Consider the following 16,806-nt stretch of genomic DNA (forward strand, 5'->3'; position numbering starts at 1 on the left):
GATTAGAACTTTTAAGATCTTGAGTTTACTTTTAAACTGATACTTAAAATTAGTAAGAGTAAGACATTTCCATTCATTTACTTTTATTTCTTTTGTTTCGAAATGTAGTTAACATTTTAAAAATATTACTCCTTTACTTTCTATTTTTCTCAAACAGAAAGGAAAAAAAAACATGCAGAAATGAGTTACATGTAGAAAGTAGGAGGTAGTAAATGGGTTTCGGTTTTATGTACGATAGTTGTCAACTCCGAAGTGCCTGGCCATCTTTTTCTACTAGATTATGTACTCTTAGGAAACATGGGTATCTGTTTCCTTTGTTAAGTTCTATAGCACTGATTATAGTGGATGTTCAGAATAGTAAACATTTTTGACTGGCTGACTCCTGCCCCTTTAGACTCCAGATTATGGTTCCAGAATAGAGTTGCTAATGTATTGTACCAAAACACTGAACAAACAGGCAAACAAACAAAACCTTGCTTCAGTATAACCTTAGACCATATTAAAAGTGTATTGAGGTTGGTAAGGCATTGAATTCATGGAGAAAAAATGGAAAAGTGATATAAGTTTTTTGTCCTCTAAGGCTCTGGGGAAATCTTTCTCTTTCAGGTTTAATAATTTTTAATTATACACTTATGAAAGGTCTAGAACTCTCACGTTAGCATCTCCTAAAAGCTATTGAAGCCTAAATTTGACTGCAGTTGGATTATAGACAATGAATACCTTAAATTCTTTGATTTTTGATAAACAGGACCAATATTTTTATAAACAGTTATTTTGCTGTGAGAGTGATTGGAGAACATTATGAACATAAAATTTTATATACTTTTTCTTTTAAACTTTATCTATGTCAAGTACTCCTAAGGAATACTTACTGTTCCTAAAGGGAATTTGATAAATTTCTTCCAAGCTCAATCTTGTATGGTAATTAAGAACTACCTTTAAAAAATGCTCTTCTATGGAGAAAAACTGAAAGCTTTTCCGTTAAGGTCAGGAACACGGCAGGGATGTCCATTATCACCACTGCTATTCAACATAGTACTAGAAGTCCTAGCCTCAGCAATCAGACAACAAAAGGAAATTAAAGACATCCAGATCGGCAAAGAAGAAGTCAAACTATCACTCTTCGCAGATGATATGATACTATATGTGGAAAACCCAAAAGAAACTACTAGAACTTGTACAGGAATTCAGTAAAGTGTCAGGATATAAAATCAATGCACAGAAATCAGTTGCATTTCTGTACACCAACAACAAGACAGAAGAAAGAGAAATTAAGGAGTCAATCCCTTTATAATTGCACCCAAAACTATAAGATACCTAGGAATAAACCTAACCAAAGAGGCTAAGAATCTATATGCAGAAAACTATAAAGTACTCATGAAAGAAATTGAGGAAGACACAAAGAAATGGAAAAATGTTCCATGCTCCTGGATTGGAAGAATAAATATTGTGAAAATGTCCATGCTACCTAAAGCAATCTACACATTTAATGCAATCCCTATCAAAATACCATCCATTTTTTTCAAAGAAATGGAACAAATAATCCTCAAATTTATATGGAACCAGAAAAGACCTCGAATAGCCAAAGGAATATTGAAAAAGAAAGCCAAAGTTGGTGGCATCACAATTCCGGACTTCAAGCTCTATTACAAAGCTGTCATCATCAAGACAGCATGGTACTGGCACAAAAACAGACACATAGATCAATGCAACAGAATAGAGAGCCCAGAAATAGACCCTCAACTCTATGGTCAACTAATCTTCGACAAAGCAGGAAAGAATGTCCAATGGAAAAAAGACAGCCTCTTCAATAAATGGTGCTGGGAAAATTGGACAGCCACATGCAGAAAAATGAAATTGGACCACTTCCTTAAACCACACACGAAAATAGACTCAAGGGGCGCCTGGGTGGCTCAGCGGGTTAAAGCCTCTGCCTTCAGCTCAGGTCATGATCCCAGGGTCCTGGGATCGAGCCCCGCATCGGGCTCTCTGCTTGGCTGGGAGCCTGCTTCCTCCTCTCTCTCTGCCTGCCTCTCTGCCTACTTGTGATCTCTATCTGTCAAATAAATAAATCTTTAAAAAAAAAAAAAATAGACTCAAAATGGATGAAGGACCTCAATGTGAGAAAGGAATCCATCCAAATCCTTGAGGAGAACACAGGCAGCAACCTCTTTGACCTCAGCCGCAGCAACATCTTCCTAGGAACATCGGCAAAGGCAAGGGAAGCAAGGGCAAAAATGAACTATTGGGATTTCTTCAAGATCAAAAGCTTTTGCACAGTAAAGGAAACAGTTAAAAAAACCAAAAGACAACTGACAGAATGGGAGAAGATATTTGCAAACGACATAGCAGATAAAGGGCTAGTATCCAAAATCTATAAGGAACTTAGTAAACTCAACACCCAAAGAACAAACAATCCAATCAAGAAATGGGCAGAGGACTACTTGTGATCTCTGTCTGTCAAATAAATAAATAAAATCTTAAAAAAAAAAAAAGGAGGGCACGTTTTTCATGGAGCACTGGGTGTTGTGCAAAAAGAATGAATACTGTTACGCTGAAAAAATAAATAAAAAAATAAAATTAAAAAAAAAAAAAGAAATGGGCAGAGTAGATATGAACAGACATTTCTGCAAAGAAGACATCCAGATGGCCAACAGACACATGAAAAAGTGCTCCACATCACTTGGCATCAGGGAAATACAAATCAAAACCACAATGAGATATCATCACCTCACACCAGTCAGAATGGCTAAAATTAACAAGTCAGGAAATGACAGATGCTGGCGAGGATGCGGAGAAAGGGGAACCCTCCTACACTGTTGGTGGGAATGCAAGCTGGTGCAACCACTCTGGAAAACAGCATGGAGGTTCCTCAAAATGTTGAAAATAGAACTACCCTATGACCCAGCAATTGCACTACTGCGTATTTAAAATACCCTAAAGATACAAACGTAGTGATCCGATGGGGCATGTGCACCCGAATGTTTATAGCAGCAATGTCTACAATAGCCAAACTATGGAAAGAATCTAGATGTCCATCAACAGATGAATGGATAAAGAAGAAGTGGTATATATACACAATGGAATACTATGCAGTCATCAAAAGAAATGAAATCTTGCCATTTGCAACGACGTGGATGGAACTAGAGGGTATCATGCTTAGTGAAATAAGTCAATCGGAGAAAGACAACTATCATATGATCTCCCTGATATGAGGACGTGGAGATGCAACATCGGGGGTTGGGGGGATAGGAGAAGAATAAATGGAACAAGATGGGATTGGGAGGGAGACAAACCATAAGTGACTCTTAATCGCACAAAACAAACTGGGGGTTGCTCAGGGGAGGTGGTGTTGGGGGGGGTTATGGACATTGGGGAGGGTATGTGCTATGGTGAGTGCTGTGAAGTGTGTAAACCTGGCGATTTACAGACTTGTACCCCTGGGGATAAAAATACATTATATGTTTATAAAAAATAAGAAAAAAAATAAAAATATGCTCTTCTAGGACTCTTCACCCCTAAATTGTTATTTTCATGCCCACTTCATGTAATGGTTAATGTAGCTAACCAGCAACAATCAAAGTTAAATTGTTTTAAGTATTTGCAATCCAAATGAACATGTGCTTTAAAAAAAAGCTTCTATGGTATTTTCTGTTACTGTGTATCATAGCATTTAATCAGCATATGTTTGAGGTACCTTTTTCCTGATAAAAAATACAATTTTTAGTAGTTATTAATACTTTGCATAAGGACTACTTATTTGTGGAAATATATGGTGAAATTTTAGGTAAAAAGGATCTATAATTTGGGAATGATGGAATGTGCTACCAAGTTATAGCTACGAAAGTATTTTGTTAGTTATATGTTTTCAATATTTTTATCGGTATCCAGTTCTTCACTTACTGCTCTTTCACAAATATATTGCTTGCATAACATTATATTTTATCTCAGTTTTTTAAAGTGGGTTATTTTTTGTTGTTCCTATATACTTCTTTTTCACGCACAGATTACATTTATTAAAAAATAAAGTTAGTATTCAGCAGATGTGTCAGCAGTATTGGAAAACTGAAAAATCACCTGTGAGGGTGTTGAAATTCTTATTTCTCATCCACAAGTGAAAACTGATAAATCAGGACTCCTGAAATTTCTGATACTGTGTTTCCAGTCGAAGGAGTGCTTATTTCAAATGATTTCTGACTATAAATAGTAAAGCCTATGATGAAATCTTTGAAATTAGCTGTCCCCCCACTTTTTTTTAAGGAAATCTTCTTGCTTTTCTGCTTTAAAATGCTAAAAGGAAATTGATCCCTTTCTTAATAATAATTTTTGTGTTTCTTTCTCTTTTTTGGACAGAGGTTCTAAAAGACTATGTCAAGCCAGATGGGGAATGTTTGGAATTGTTTGCTCGAAATTTACAGCCAGGTTGGACTAGTTGGGGCAATGAAGTTCTCAAATTTCAACACATGGATTATTTTGTTGCTCTGCAGTCTAGAAGTTGACTATGATCTTAAAGTTGTGATTTTCTTCAGTTTTTCCTTACCCCTTTTTCCCTCATTCTAATGGATATTTCGTTTTCTTACCAAACAGTTTGCTTAGAAATGTAAATAGGGCTTGGTTTCTGGGCAGAAAACCAGAAGTGACTAGTCTTTATGTAATTTTGAGATGAATTTACTTCAGTCGCACCATTATTCCCCATTATTCCAGGTTCACTGCAAATAAAGAGGTAAGCAGTTAGAAAAATGACAAGACTTTGTTATTGAAAAAGTTCGGAAAGCATGCACTGTGGACCAGAGGTCATAGTTCTGCCTATAGATGTTTTATTTGGCTCATATGGTGTTGTAAAAGAAATTTGAACCATCATTCCAAAAAATTGGGAAATTTCACATCAAGTGTAGATTTTTTGCTTTACTTTAAACATCAGAAGCTCTGGCTGCACTGCAGTCTGTATTCTTTCTAGGCATCAGTCAGTAGTACCCAGTGGTAGCAGCTCACTTGGGAAGGGACATGGGCTCTAGTTTACCACAGTAACACTTGCTCCATGCCACTCGCTTGTGTTGTCTACTTGGCCTCTGTGCAACCCAAATTTCTGACTTCTGGTATACTGTTACATTCTGGAAAAATATTGAGAGACCTGCCAAGTACCTCATCACAAGATCACTCTTAAAGTACTTCTTAGTTTTGCTTGCTTTTTTTAGAAGAATTAATGCCAGAAGATAACACTGCTTATCATTTAAAAGATATTTATATTATTTACAGATTTTCCATAAATATTTTTTACTAAATAAAATATTTTTTACTGAAATTTGAAAAGCGTGCTGATTTATTATGTATAAGTTTTTTTAAAATTGAGATACAATTTCACATAAACTTCTCCAATTTTTACTATAGGGTTCAGTGAGTTTAGAAGACATGTATGGTTGTCTGTCTACCACCATGTTCATGATACAAAACATTTTCTTCACCTTCAAAACTCATGTGTCCAATTATAGTCTCTTCCTCCCACCCCTGGCCTTTGGTGAAGAATGATTTGTTTTCTATCATTAGTTTTGCTTTTTTAGAATTTTATAATAAACAATCATAGAATATGTAACTTATTGTCTCTGGCTTCTTTCACTTAACATTTTGACATAAGTATATAATTTACAGCTTTTCTACAAATAGTTATCTGCTAAATAAAATGTTAGATTGAAATGGTTATTTGACAGGGTTGCCAATATGTTTACTGATTTTGCTAATGAAAGATGTTATTTTTCATGTTTATTCATTCTTTGAGCATGTGAATATAGTATTATAGGCTTAACTTTATATTTATAGGGATATTCTAACTTGTTACTGAAATGAAAAAAAGGTACTAAATATGAAGCAAACATCTCACAACCTCATTTGAAACTCTTTTCAGCCTCTTGTAGTATTTATAGATTTCATATAATTTATGGAAACATTTTATCCTCACCATGGTTTTGGATTTTTATTTTTGCACCACAAATACTGATACTTGAGGGAAAAAGAGAGAGGATTTTTATTCACTGAATGTGGTATTCAAGACACAGAGGGTTTTTTTTTTGTTGTTGTTGTTGTTTTTATGTTTTTTTTTAGTTTAAGTTGTAATCTTAGCTCTGTTCCTAAATTATACAACCTGTGGGCCTTGTTTGTAATGACTAATTATTCAGCTTTTTTTTGAACAAAGGATGGTTCTGGAAAATGGAACAATCATATACCTTGTGAGAACAGAAAGGCCAGTGTAAGAGCATTGAACTTTGACTTCATTACCAGAGCCAACTGACCTAGTGAACTTTATTATTTGTTTAATGTTTTAAGATATCTTCATTCAGAGATTTTTTAAAAAAAGATTTTATTTATTTGACACAGAGAGAGAGAAAGAGACAGCGAGAGAGGGAACATAAACAGGAGGAGTGGGAGAGGGAGAAGCAGGCTTTCCGCTGAGCAGGGAGCCCGATGCGGAGCTGGATACCAGGACCCTGGGATCATGACCTGAGCAGAAGGCAGAGGCTTAAATGACTGAGCTATCCAGCCATCATTCAGAGATTTTTATATTGCTCTTAAAACCTGTAAGGATTTTATTTTCTGTCATATTCTTTTTACAGGCTGAAAGTCTTTTAGGACTCTTAGAAATGCTTAGCCAAAGGGATAGAGCTAATGTTTGTTCAATAGTGTGTGTTACTCTTTGCTATGCTTTTTACATTTTATTGCATTTAATCCTTGTACAGTCCTGAGAGATATTATTTCCATTTAATAGTCGAGAAAACTGAGGCCAAGAAGACTATTTTGTCCTAAAACCTTAGTAAGTATTAGAACTAGGTTTAGAATGCATAGCTCCCTGACTTCTGAGCCCTAGAATTTTGTTTGATTTGGACTTACCTGGAGACCATGCAATCACAGTTGGCATCCTGAGCAGCCACACAAAAAGCCATTTCACCCACACACAGTTAACAGTGGATACCACACTCAAGAAACTTTAGGGAATCTTGCCTCAGAAGATTGTATCCTTAGAATTCATGGCCTTTCTTTTGACATTCTTTCACCTTCCTGTTCAGGGTCCATTAGAGTAAAATCACAGAGCATGTTACTACTCTTTTGGGAGCAGATGCTCTTTAACTTGGTCCTTTCTCAGAAATGAGAAATAATAATACTTATTACTTAAGTTGTTATGAGGATTAAATGAGTTAACACATGTAAGGCACTTAGAACTGTATTTGGAATATTTTAAGCAATCCGTGTATGAACTCTTCACATATTTTTTAGTTTCAGGTCAAAAAGCTTTTCTTTCACAATCTGTATTCCAGTTCAGGGCATTCACCTGAATACTGTCCATGGACTTTTTCTGTCTGAACACCATATTTTCTTGAGATCAGATTTCCTAGCTTGCATCTGGTTTCATACATGAGGAAGCTTTGAAATCCATCATTTCCATTGTGGTCTTGCCTAGAAACAAGTAATTGGAAAACAAAGGCCCCATGTAGCTTTTGGGCTTCTGCTCGTGTCTCTGAACTTCATAGTTACTGTACATTTTTCTTTGATGACTTCCGTAGGTGGTTAATTGGTGGCCTTTCTCATATTTCTTCTATATTCAGAGACTTTAATTTTGGTTCAAAATAGATCTGTTACACTTGCAGGACCTTGATTTTTATGTGCACGAGCTATGGACTGAACGTTTGTACCCTCCCAAAATTCACATGCTGAAACTCTAACCCTCAATGTGATAATATTTAGGGGTGGGGCCTTTGGGAGGCAATTAGGGTCAGATTAGGTTGTCAGTGTGGGGCCCTCATAATAGGATTAATTAGCCTTATAAAAAGAAACATGGGATCTCAGTCTCTGGATGCAAGCACCAACAAAAGGTCAGGTGAGGACATAACCAGGAAGATGGCTTACAGGGAACCTGACCATGCTGACACCTGATCTTGAACTTTGAACCTCCTGAACCCCAAAGAATAAATGTTGATGGTAATTTTTTTAAATTTTTTTTTTTTTATTTGACAGAGAGATCACAAGTAGACAGAGAGGCAGGCAGAGAGAGAGAGAGGGAAGCAGGCTCACTGCTGAGCAGAGAGCCCGATGTGGGACTCGATCCCAGGACCCTGAGATCATGACCTGAGCTGAAGGCAGCGGCTTAACCCACTGAGCCACCCAGGCGCCCCGATGGTAATTTTTATAGTAGCCTGGGACTGACTGAGACAGCCTTCAAAGGGATTTTCTTGTTGATAAGATACCTACCAAGTAAATAAGGCCCCAAAGAATAAATGTCGATGGTAATTTTTTATAGTAGCCTGGAACTGACTGAGACAGCCATCAAAGCGATTTTCTTGTTGATAAGATACCTACCAAGTAAATAAGGCCTTTTTCTTTGGATGGTCTGAAAGTGAGAATAGGTTTTCTTTTTGGATGTCAACATTTGAGCTCCCTCAAAAAAGCCAGTGTCACTGTGGGCTGGTTGTCTTCTTGAAGGAGGACAGAGAGATTAGTCCATGACTCAGGTCTGGGCCTTGCCTCAATTGCTACCTTGCTCTCTCCTTGCTGTAGGCTGTATTTACCTTGTCCTATTCTAGTCCTCCAAGTTCTATGACTCAAACTCTTTCTTATTAGAACACCAAATTCACCTTTTCAGGTTTGGTACCTGAGAGACATATCTTAGGTGAATTTTTATATTTCAGCTTCAGTGAGACTTTGGTTTTCTGCTGATAGTGATTCAGAGGAAGATTATAGTCACATTAAAGGGCCTTCCCTTCCCTGAAGATGCTCATCAGTTAACCTCATTTGACTCATATCACCACTGGCCTACCTCACCCTGGGAAGCACCACAGCACTGTTGGCATAGTTCTCTGGTTATCAGAGTGCTTTTACTTCAATTATGTCACTTTACCCTCAAAGCAGTTTTATGAAGTTGTAGTTATAAGGTGAGAACAAGTTCATAGAGGCTAACTGTCATAGTTAATAAGTGATAACCAGGACTTGAATTCTGATTCCTAAATTAAGGCACTTTATGTTGTATAATGTTTGTTAATGAATTTGAGATCTTACTAATAGGCTCATTAGCTATTAATGAGAGGATCCATTGGGTAGCCTGAAGCAAATTTAGAATGGTTCTTATATAATCATCCAAACATATCTTTCTCAGTATATGATACCATATGATTATCTATCTATCTATCTATCTATCTACAGATATAGGATATCAATATATGATAAGTTATTAACACAATAGTTTTCTTTTTTTTTTTTTTTTTTTTTTACAGTCCTTTTCTTTATTGGATTTCCAAATTTTAAAAAGTGAAAAGTAAAGCAATCATTAAGTGGTTCAGATAAAAGAAAAGCATCTTTACCTGAGTTACCCATCAGGCCTACTGTGACCTGCCCTCGCGCCTCCCAGAACAAGTTTCTGGGTATCTGAACAACGGTTTACACACCGCCTCCACTGAAAGTCGCCTCTACCCTATGGGTCAACTGTTACCTATTATATGTACACAGTCCACAGTTCGAGCTCTCACTGGCGCAGAATTCTCCGCAGAGCACGTTCTTTGGGACCCAATGAGGGAGGAGTTTCTAGCAAGGTTTTTTTCAGACTCAAGGGGGTTTTTCACTAAAGTGAGTTCCCCGGTGTACCACGAGAGCTGATCATTGACAGAAGTTTTTCTCAGAGACCTTGTAAGGTCTTTCCTCCGACTGGGTTTCTTTGGTGCAAACCCAAGGCGGCTCTCCAACTCATGTTTTTGCCACATTCAAGACAAATATACAGGTTTTCACAAGTATGGCTTCTCTGAAGAGTAAGAAAGTCATAGTAAGAAGCTTTGTACACACTTGCTGGGGTTTCTCCCCATTGTGGGCTTTCTGACGTCCAGTGTGACGTGCAAACTGAAGCGCTGTTGACACTGAGGGCACTGAAGAAGTCCTCTGGTGTGAATTCTCTCGGGATGAGGAGGGCTTGAGCACTGCTAGAAAGCTCTCCCACACTCACTGCATTTGTAAGGTTTCTTACCTGCAGGAATCCCCTGGTGGGTGATCAGATACAAGCGTGGACTAAAGGTTCTTCTCAAGCCTCAGGCCATCTGTTAAGGTTTCTCACTAAAGTGACTGACTAAGCGTTCTGTGAAGGTCACTCTCTGGGCAAACCATTTCTCAACTTCCCATAGCCGTATTCCCTGGTCCCCACCGAAGTCTGAGCTCCGAGGAAAGTCCGATATTTGCCTAGAGCTCTTTACTGGGTCCTCTGACATGTTGTAAGTACATTTCTTAGGGTGTTCTAACTTCTTGTCTGTTCAAGACATTTGTGAGGCTTCTGACGCATGGGGAGGACTGAGCTCAAGCCCCTTCTCGCCCATATTACAGAGATACGGTTTTTCACCGATATGGATTGTCTGATGTTGAAGAAGGGCTGAGCTCTGGTGGAAGCTTTTATCACACACGCTGTATTTGTAATGCAGCTCCTCGGTCTGCGTTCTCATTTTCTGCTGGGCAACAAAGTCCATGCCCAGGAGGAAGCCGCTCTCGCACGCAGACCACTGATGTGGTTTCTCTTCCATGTGAATTCTCTGATGCACAATGAGGTCCGAGCTACAGCTGAAACTTTTCTCATATTCAAGGCATTTAAAAGTGTGAGTGTGAGTTGCCTGATGCCTAATTAGGTTGGCACTCCGGGTAAAACTTCTCATACATTCCAAACATTTATAGGGCTTCTCACCTGTATGGACTCTCTGGTGTACGATAAGGTCGGATTTCTGGCCAAAGCATTTCTCACAGGCACCACACTTATAGGGCTTCTCCCCAGTATGAACTCTTTTATGAACAATGAACGCTGAACGGTGTCGGTAACTTTTCTCACACTTATTACATTTGTAGGGCCTTTCGCCAGTATGAGTTCTCTGGTGGCTAATAAGATCTGATTTCCCACTAAAAGCTTTTTCACACTCCAGACACTTAAACGGTTTCTCCCCTGTGTGAGTTCTTCGGTGCCTTATGAGGTTTGTGCTTCGACTGAAGCATTTATCACACTCACTACACAGATACGGTTTCTCGCCTGTATGGCTCCGCTGGTGGACAAGCAGATCAGAGCTCTGACCGAAATTCTTGCCACAAATATCGCATGTATAGAATTTTTTACCTGCATGTGTTCTCTGGTGTCCCGAAAGGGCCAGGTGGTGCCAAAAGCTCTTCTCACATTTGCTACATTTATAAGGTTTCTCGTAATTGTGGATCCTCTGGTGTGAAGTAAGATCTGAGCTTTGGATGAAGGTTTTCTCACACATATCACATCTATAAGGTTTCTCCCCAGTGTAGGATCTCTCACACATAATAAGAGCTAAGTTCTCACAGAAGTTTTGCTCACACGCAAGGCACTGGTGTATCTGATCATCTATTTGAGTAATCTCATGCACATGAATAAAAATCTTTCTACCCTTCTGAGGGCATCCATGATAGATTTTCCTCTTCTGAGTTCTCGGATTCTCTCTCTCTTCTGAAGTGAACATTTTCTACGGCTCTCTCCTAGGGAGTTTCCCACTGGTCTTCTTGACCCATTGTGCTCCTCATAGTTGTTTTCTTGGTAAGAACTTGAAAGATACATCTGTCGTCGGCCTCTCAGTCAGGAGCAGCTCATCTCTAAACGTTTCCAGCATCATACGCGCTGATTCCTTACTTGGTATTTCCAACCCAAGATGCTGGGTCTCCAAGTTTGCCTTGTTGACTCAAGTCTCCAGTTCTCAGGGGTTGCCTGCAACGGCGGGTACCCACAGGACACACACCTCGATTACTGAGGAACCATGGGTCTCTGGACCAAGAGTTATCCAAAAACCAGAAGCTAACTGGAAGGAAAGCGGCCTTGATGTCCTGGTCTGGAGAATTTGGTTTCTCAAGGAAGAGCCAGTTCGTAACAATGAAGACTCAAGACTGTCTTCCTTTTGGCTTCAAAATGTCTCAAGCCCGTGAGAATTCATAACACTCAATTCTTCCCTTTCCCAGGCGGCCGCCGGCACCGCCCCTCCGCCTGGGACCGCACTTCCGGTTAGTCTCGGGACACTCGGGTTTGGATTTTCCGGCGGCCGCAGGCTTCGCGGCGGTGGACCTCAGGGCCCACCTTCGGGAAAAAAAGGAAAGCAAACCTGGGGGGCCGACGAGAGCCAGGAGCTCTCCCTTTGCGCGGCTCGGGAGGGGAGCTGAGGCCAGGCCGCCCAGTGAGCGCTTTAAGGGTCGACAAGGCCGGCTGCGCGAGCCCTTTCAGCCAGGCTGGGAAGCGGCCGGCGCAACCCCGCCTCCAACACAATAGTTTTCATTAAAGATTTTAGTGATATTGATTGAACTGATAGCCACAATGCCATTCAGAACCACTCAGAATCAGTTGGGCTGTAAAACCCTTTGACATAAGTTATTAGCATATTTACCGTGCAGTTCTGTGTTCCTCAATTAGCCATTTTCAGTTCACATTTTTAAGGAAACTTATGCAAAAATACAGATTTGGATTTGAAGATGGCTATTCAAGTAATAAGAAAGGAGAGATTAAATAAGGTAAATGCAGGTGCAAATTATTTTATGTACCATGGTGATCTGTTAGCAGTGTTTGGATGTATGGACCAGTCCAGAACTATGCAGATGGTCTTAATTCATGGTTCTATTGACTAGTCCAGCTTGAAAGCAAGCTAGATTACCATGATAACTCGAAAATCAGCCTTTTCCCTTAAATATTCCTAAGAGTTAACCTAAATCTTCTGGGACTTCTGTGAACTCGAGGGGAACTTCTTGGTCTTTTTCATTAGCAGTCCAAGACCTTGGGACCATAAAAACAAATTGATTTCTAGGGATGGAGAACATGAGGAAACTATTTTTTTCCTTTACTTTCTCTGATCGGGCTTTGGCCTGATTACTAGATAACTGCGACACAACCATGGGATAACTTTGGATGACAACTAGGGCAAATGAATGGTCACTTATACTCAACAGTATTAAATCATTTTTGGTCAGTATGTTTAAGGAAAAAACATAAGGCACCCAGCTGATTTTTAGCTGCTTCTCCCCAAATTGCCCACACAGATCCTGATTATTAGTCAAACTAGACTGTTTGTTGTTATTTGACTTTAGGACTCTGTGCTGTTGCTTATGATTCTTCCTCCCTTGGGAAAAAATTAGGCTGTGGGATCAGCTGGATCTATATTTTGAGTCTTGATACTCATCTTCTGAGTGACTGAATAATTAAACTATGCCTTCCTGTTTTCTGAGGAATAAGTAGGCTAATCTTTGGGCTTTGTAAGATTATTATGAAGATGAAGTGAAATAATGTATATGAAGTTGCCTAGCATTAGACCTGGTACTTAGAAGTTACTTGATATATATGCTTATTTCTCTTTATTTACAGTCTTCCTGACAATATGTCTTAACTTCATGATCCACTTTTTCCTCCCCCTAAAAGAAGGCTTTTATTCTTGCTCTTAGAGCTGCTTTTCACATGTGTGGATTATCCAGATAGGTTTTCCCTCACATTTATCACGGAAAGAGAAAAGTGGTTAATTCTTTAGATGGCTCACTGAAAAAAAAAAAAAAAAGACTTTTTATCCTCCGGAACACCTTTTGAGAGGAGGACAGCGTTTTATTTATGTTTCTCCTACCAGCATACCTGAACTGCCCATATTAATGAATGAATGAATGAACCCTTGGCTTCCAAGTATCTTTGAATTCTGTTCAGTAGCTAAGGCTTGCATAAAAAACCATTACAGCATAACAAACCACAGTGTACAAAGATTAAGTGGTGGAATAGACAGAAAGTGATGCAGAAGTGTAGAGAAGCAGATCATAGAGATCACTAAGCAATGTGAGAAACAGCGAGCAAACCAAGTCCTGATTAAATTTTGGTTTATTTTCTAGCCATAATGACGTTACTAAACAGTGGGCAGCTAAAATGTGTGAGTTCAGAAGAATTACAAAGAAAACATTTTGTTCTTTGTAGATTGTAAAAAATTAAAATATTTTATATTTCTCTAGAAATATAGAGGATAATAGTACATGCAATTTATTTTATCAGTTTGTTAGAACAGAAGTTTCTTTTTTTTTTCTTTTTTATTTATTTATTTATTTATTTATTTGACAGAGAGAGAAAGAGAGATATCACAAGTAGAGCAGCAGGCAGAGAGAGAGGGGGAAGCAGGCTCCCCGCAGAGCAGAGAGCCCGATGCGGGGCTCGATCCCAGGACCCTGAGACCATGACCTGAGCCGAAGGCAGCGGCTTAACCCACTGAGCCATCCAGGTGCCCCAGAACAGGAGTTTCTATCTCTGTATTTTCCACCTTTTGAAAGAAAATGTTATTTGGACATTTTTTTCTAGAGTTGTCTTATAGGATTATTTTTATTATTTTACAGTTGTACTGAGGTATAATTGGTGTAAATAAATTGCACATACTTAACAATGTAAAGTTTAATGAACTTTGACTTAAGTGTATACCCGTGAAGCTACAATCACAAACAAGATAATAAACATAATCTCCCAAGATTTTGTCAAAGCCCTGTATATCCATCTTCTGTAAGTACCCCTGTACATTTTATCCCTACACAATCTAGCCAAGTGAACTTCAGGCAGACTTCCTTGATTAGACTTCAGTGTAAGTTCAGTAAAGGTTGGCAGTCACCTTGGCTCCCAGCTGTTGGCTGCACCTTCTGATCTCTGGTCCAATTCTCTTGACTTTGTTTTCATCCTTTGAGTTATCCTCCCTTTTCTATGAAAGGTAGCATGTGTTTACAGCTGACTTCTTTTAACAGCTTGCTTCCTGTCAGTATAATTTGAGAGATATGACAGCCTTCTTTTCATTTTATACACTCTCCCTTTGAGTCCAAGCTGGTATCATTTCTGCTGGCATAAATTCTCAAGAACCTTGTGGATCTTATTTGGAACTTTTTTTTAAAGATGCTTTTTATTAACTTGGGGAAGCTCTATTCCTATTGTTTTGAGAGTTTTTATCATGACTAGATGCTGTATTTCATTAGATGTCTTTTCTGTGTCAATTGATAAGATCATATGATTTTTCTTCTTTAGTTTGTTAATATGACATATTACATTTATTGGCTTTCAAATTATGAGGTAGCCTTTCAAATTGAATAAATCCCTCTAGGATGAGGTCTGTAATTTTTTTCCCTATAGTGCTGTTTTTGGTTTGTTAATTTTTAAAAAAATGTTTATTAACCCAAGATTATTTGCATTTCCTGGAATTTTTTTCTTCTAGAAGTTTTATACAATTTGATTTATGATCTATTTATAGTTATTTTTATGTGTAGTGTGAGGTTAAGGTCAATGTTTATTTTTTTCCAAATGTATAGCCAATTAATATAGCATTAATGGTTATAATATTTCTTTTCTGCTACCGAATTGCATTGGCATCTTGGTTGAAAACAATTGACAGAGATATGTGGATCTATTTCCAGATTCTTAGTTTTGTTCCACTGAACTATGTCTTTATGCCAGTTCCACACTATCTTGATTACTGTAGTTTATATTAAGAAGTCTTGAAATCAGTGCTCGCTTTGGTAGCACATATAATAAGAAGTCTTGAAATCAGATAGGCTCAGCCACAAACTTTGTTGTTATTTTAATGATTTTGATCATCACTTTAAAAAAACTTTTTTATTTAGTTAACATATAGTGTAATATGGGTTTTGGGAGAAAAATTTAGTGATTCATCACTTATATATAACACCCAGTACTCATCACTATGAGTGATGAGGGCCCTCCTATAATACCCATCAGTCATTTAGCCCACCCCCCACATACCTCCCCTTCAGCAACCCTCAGTTTATTCTATATAGTTAAAAAAGTCTTTTACGGTTTGCCTCCTTCTCTCTCTTTCTTTTTTCCCCCTTCCCCCATATTCATCTGTTTTCTTGCTTAAATTGCAGATATGATTATCACTTAAGAGATACCAATTTTATTTGTAAAATTTACATTAAAATTATTAGTAATACCAAACATTTAAAAATACTAGGCCAGGGGCATGTGGGGTGGCTCAATGGGTTAAGCCTCTGCCTTTGGCTAAGGTCATGATCTCAGGATTCTGGGATCGAGCCCTACATCAGGCTCTCTGCCCAGCTGGGAATCTGCTTCCCCCTTATCCCCCCTGCGCCTGCCTCTCTGCCTGCTTGTGATCTCTGTCAAATAAATAAATAAAATCTTTAAGAAAAAATACCAGGCCAGTCATATTTTTTTCATGAATTATCAACAGTTCTGATTATCTGTTTTCCTGATGAGGCATTCATATTTTTAAATGAATTTTTCCAAGCTTTATAATATGGAAATTCCAGGCGCCTGGGTGGCTCAGTGGGTTAAGCCTCTGACTTTGGCTCAGGTCATGATCTCAGGGTCCTGGGATTGAGCCCCGCATCAGGCTCTCTGCTCAGCGGGGATCCTGCTTCCCCTTCTCTCTCTGCCTGCCTCTCTGACTACTTGTGATCTCTTTCTCTCTGTCAAATAAATAAATAAAAAATCTTTATAATATGGATATTTAAAACATATATAAAATAAGAGACAATGATATAATGAACCTCTATATACCCATCATTCAGTTTCAACAATTATCAACATATGACCAGTTATTACTTTATACCCCTGCCTACTCCTCTCACCTGGATTGTTAAAAAGACAATCCCAAACATCATATTATTACACCTGTGGTGACTTCATTCATTCTACAGATGAGCAAAGTGAGATTCAGAGAGTTTAAATGAGTTGGTCAAAGTCATACAGCTAAGAAATAGCAAAAGTGGGACCTGAACCCTAGTCTGTTTCACTCCAAATCCTACACTATGATTTACTTTTTTCTT

General features: G+C 38.4%; 2 protein-coding genes across 4 annotated transcripts in view; one reads left to right on the forward strand and one right to left on the reverse strand.

Moving 5' to 3' along the window:
- The window catches only part of METTL4 (methyltransferase 4, N6-adenosine), a 49,849-nt gene extending 44,367 nt beyond the window's left edge, over positions 1-5,482 (forward strand). For all 3 annotated transcript variants that reach the window (XM_046026089.1, XM_046026087.1, XM_046026088.1), the window contains exon 10: positions 4,354-5,482. In XM_046026089.1, the coding sequence (XP_045882045.1) occupies positions 4,354-4,499 (146 nt within the window). In that variant the 3' untranslated portion in view covers positions 4,500-5,482. The remainder of the gene's footprint in view (positions 1-4,353) is intronic.
- A 3,774-nt stretch (positions 5,483-9,256) lies between these two features.
- On the reverse strand, positions 9,257-11,777 carry LOC123953767 (zinc finger protein 322). Its single transcript, XM_046024096.1, has one exon. It carries the CDS (start codon positions 11,481-11,483, stop codon positions 10,275-10,277), a length of 1,209 nt encoding a protein of 402 aa, XP_045880052.1. The 5' UTR covers positions 11,484-11,777; the 3' UTR covers positions 9,257-10,274.
- Positions 11,778-16,806: the final 5,029 nt, after the last annotated feature.

This window comes from Meles meles, chromosome 12 (assembly GCF_922984935.1).
Source record: "Meles meles chromosome 12, mMelMel3.1 paternal haplotype, whole genome shotgun sequence".
Lineage (NCBI taxonomy): Eukaryota > Metazoa > Chordata > Mammalia > Carnivora > Mustelidae > Meles > Meles meles.

Bases quoted from the DNA above. Each gene is read 5' to 3' on its own strand.
- LOC123953767 (XM_046024096.1), bottom strand. From the start codon at position 11,483: ATGTTCACTTCAGAAGAGAGAGAGAATCCGAGAACTCAGAAGAGGAAA.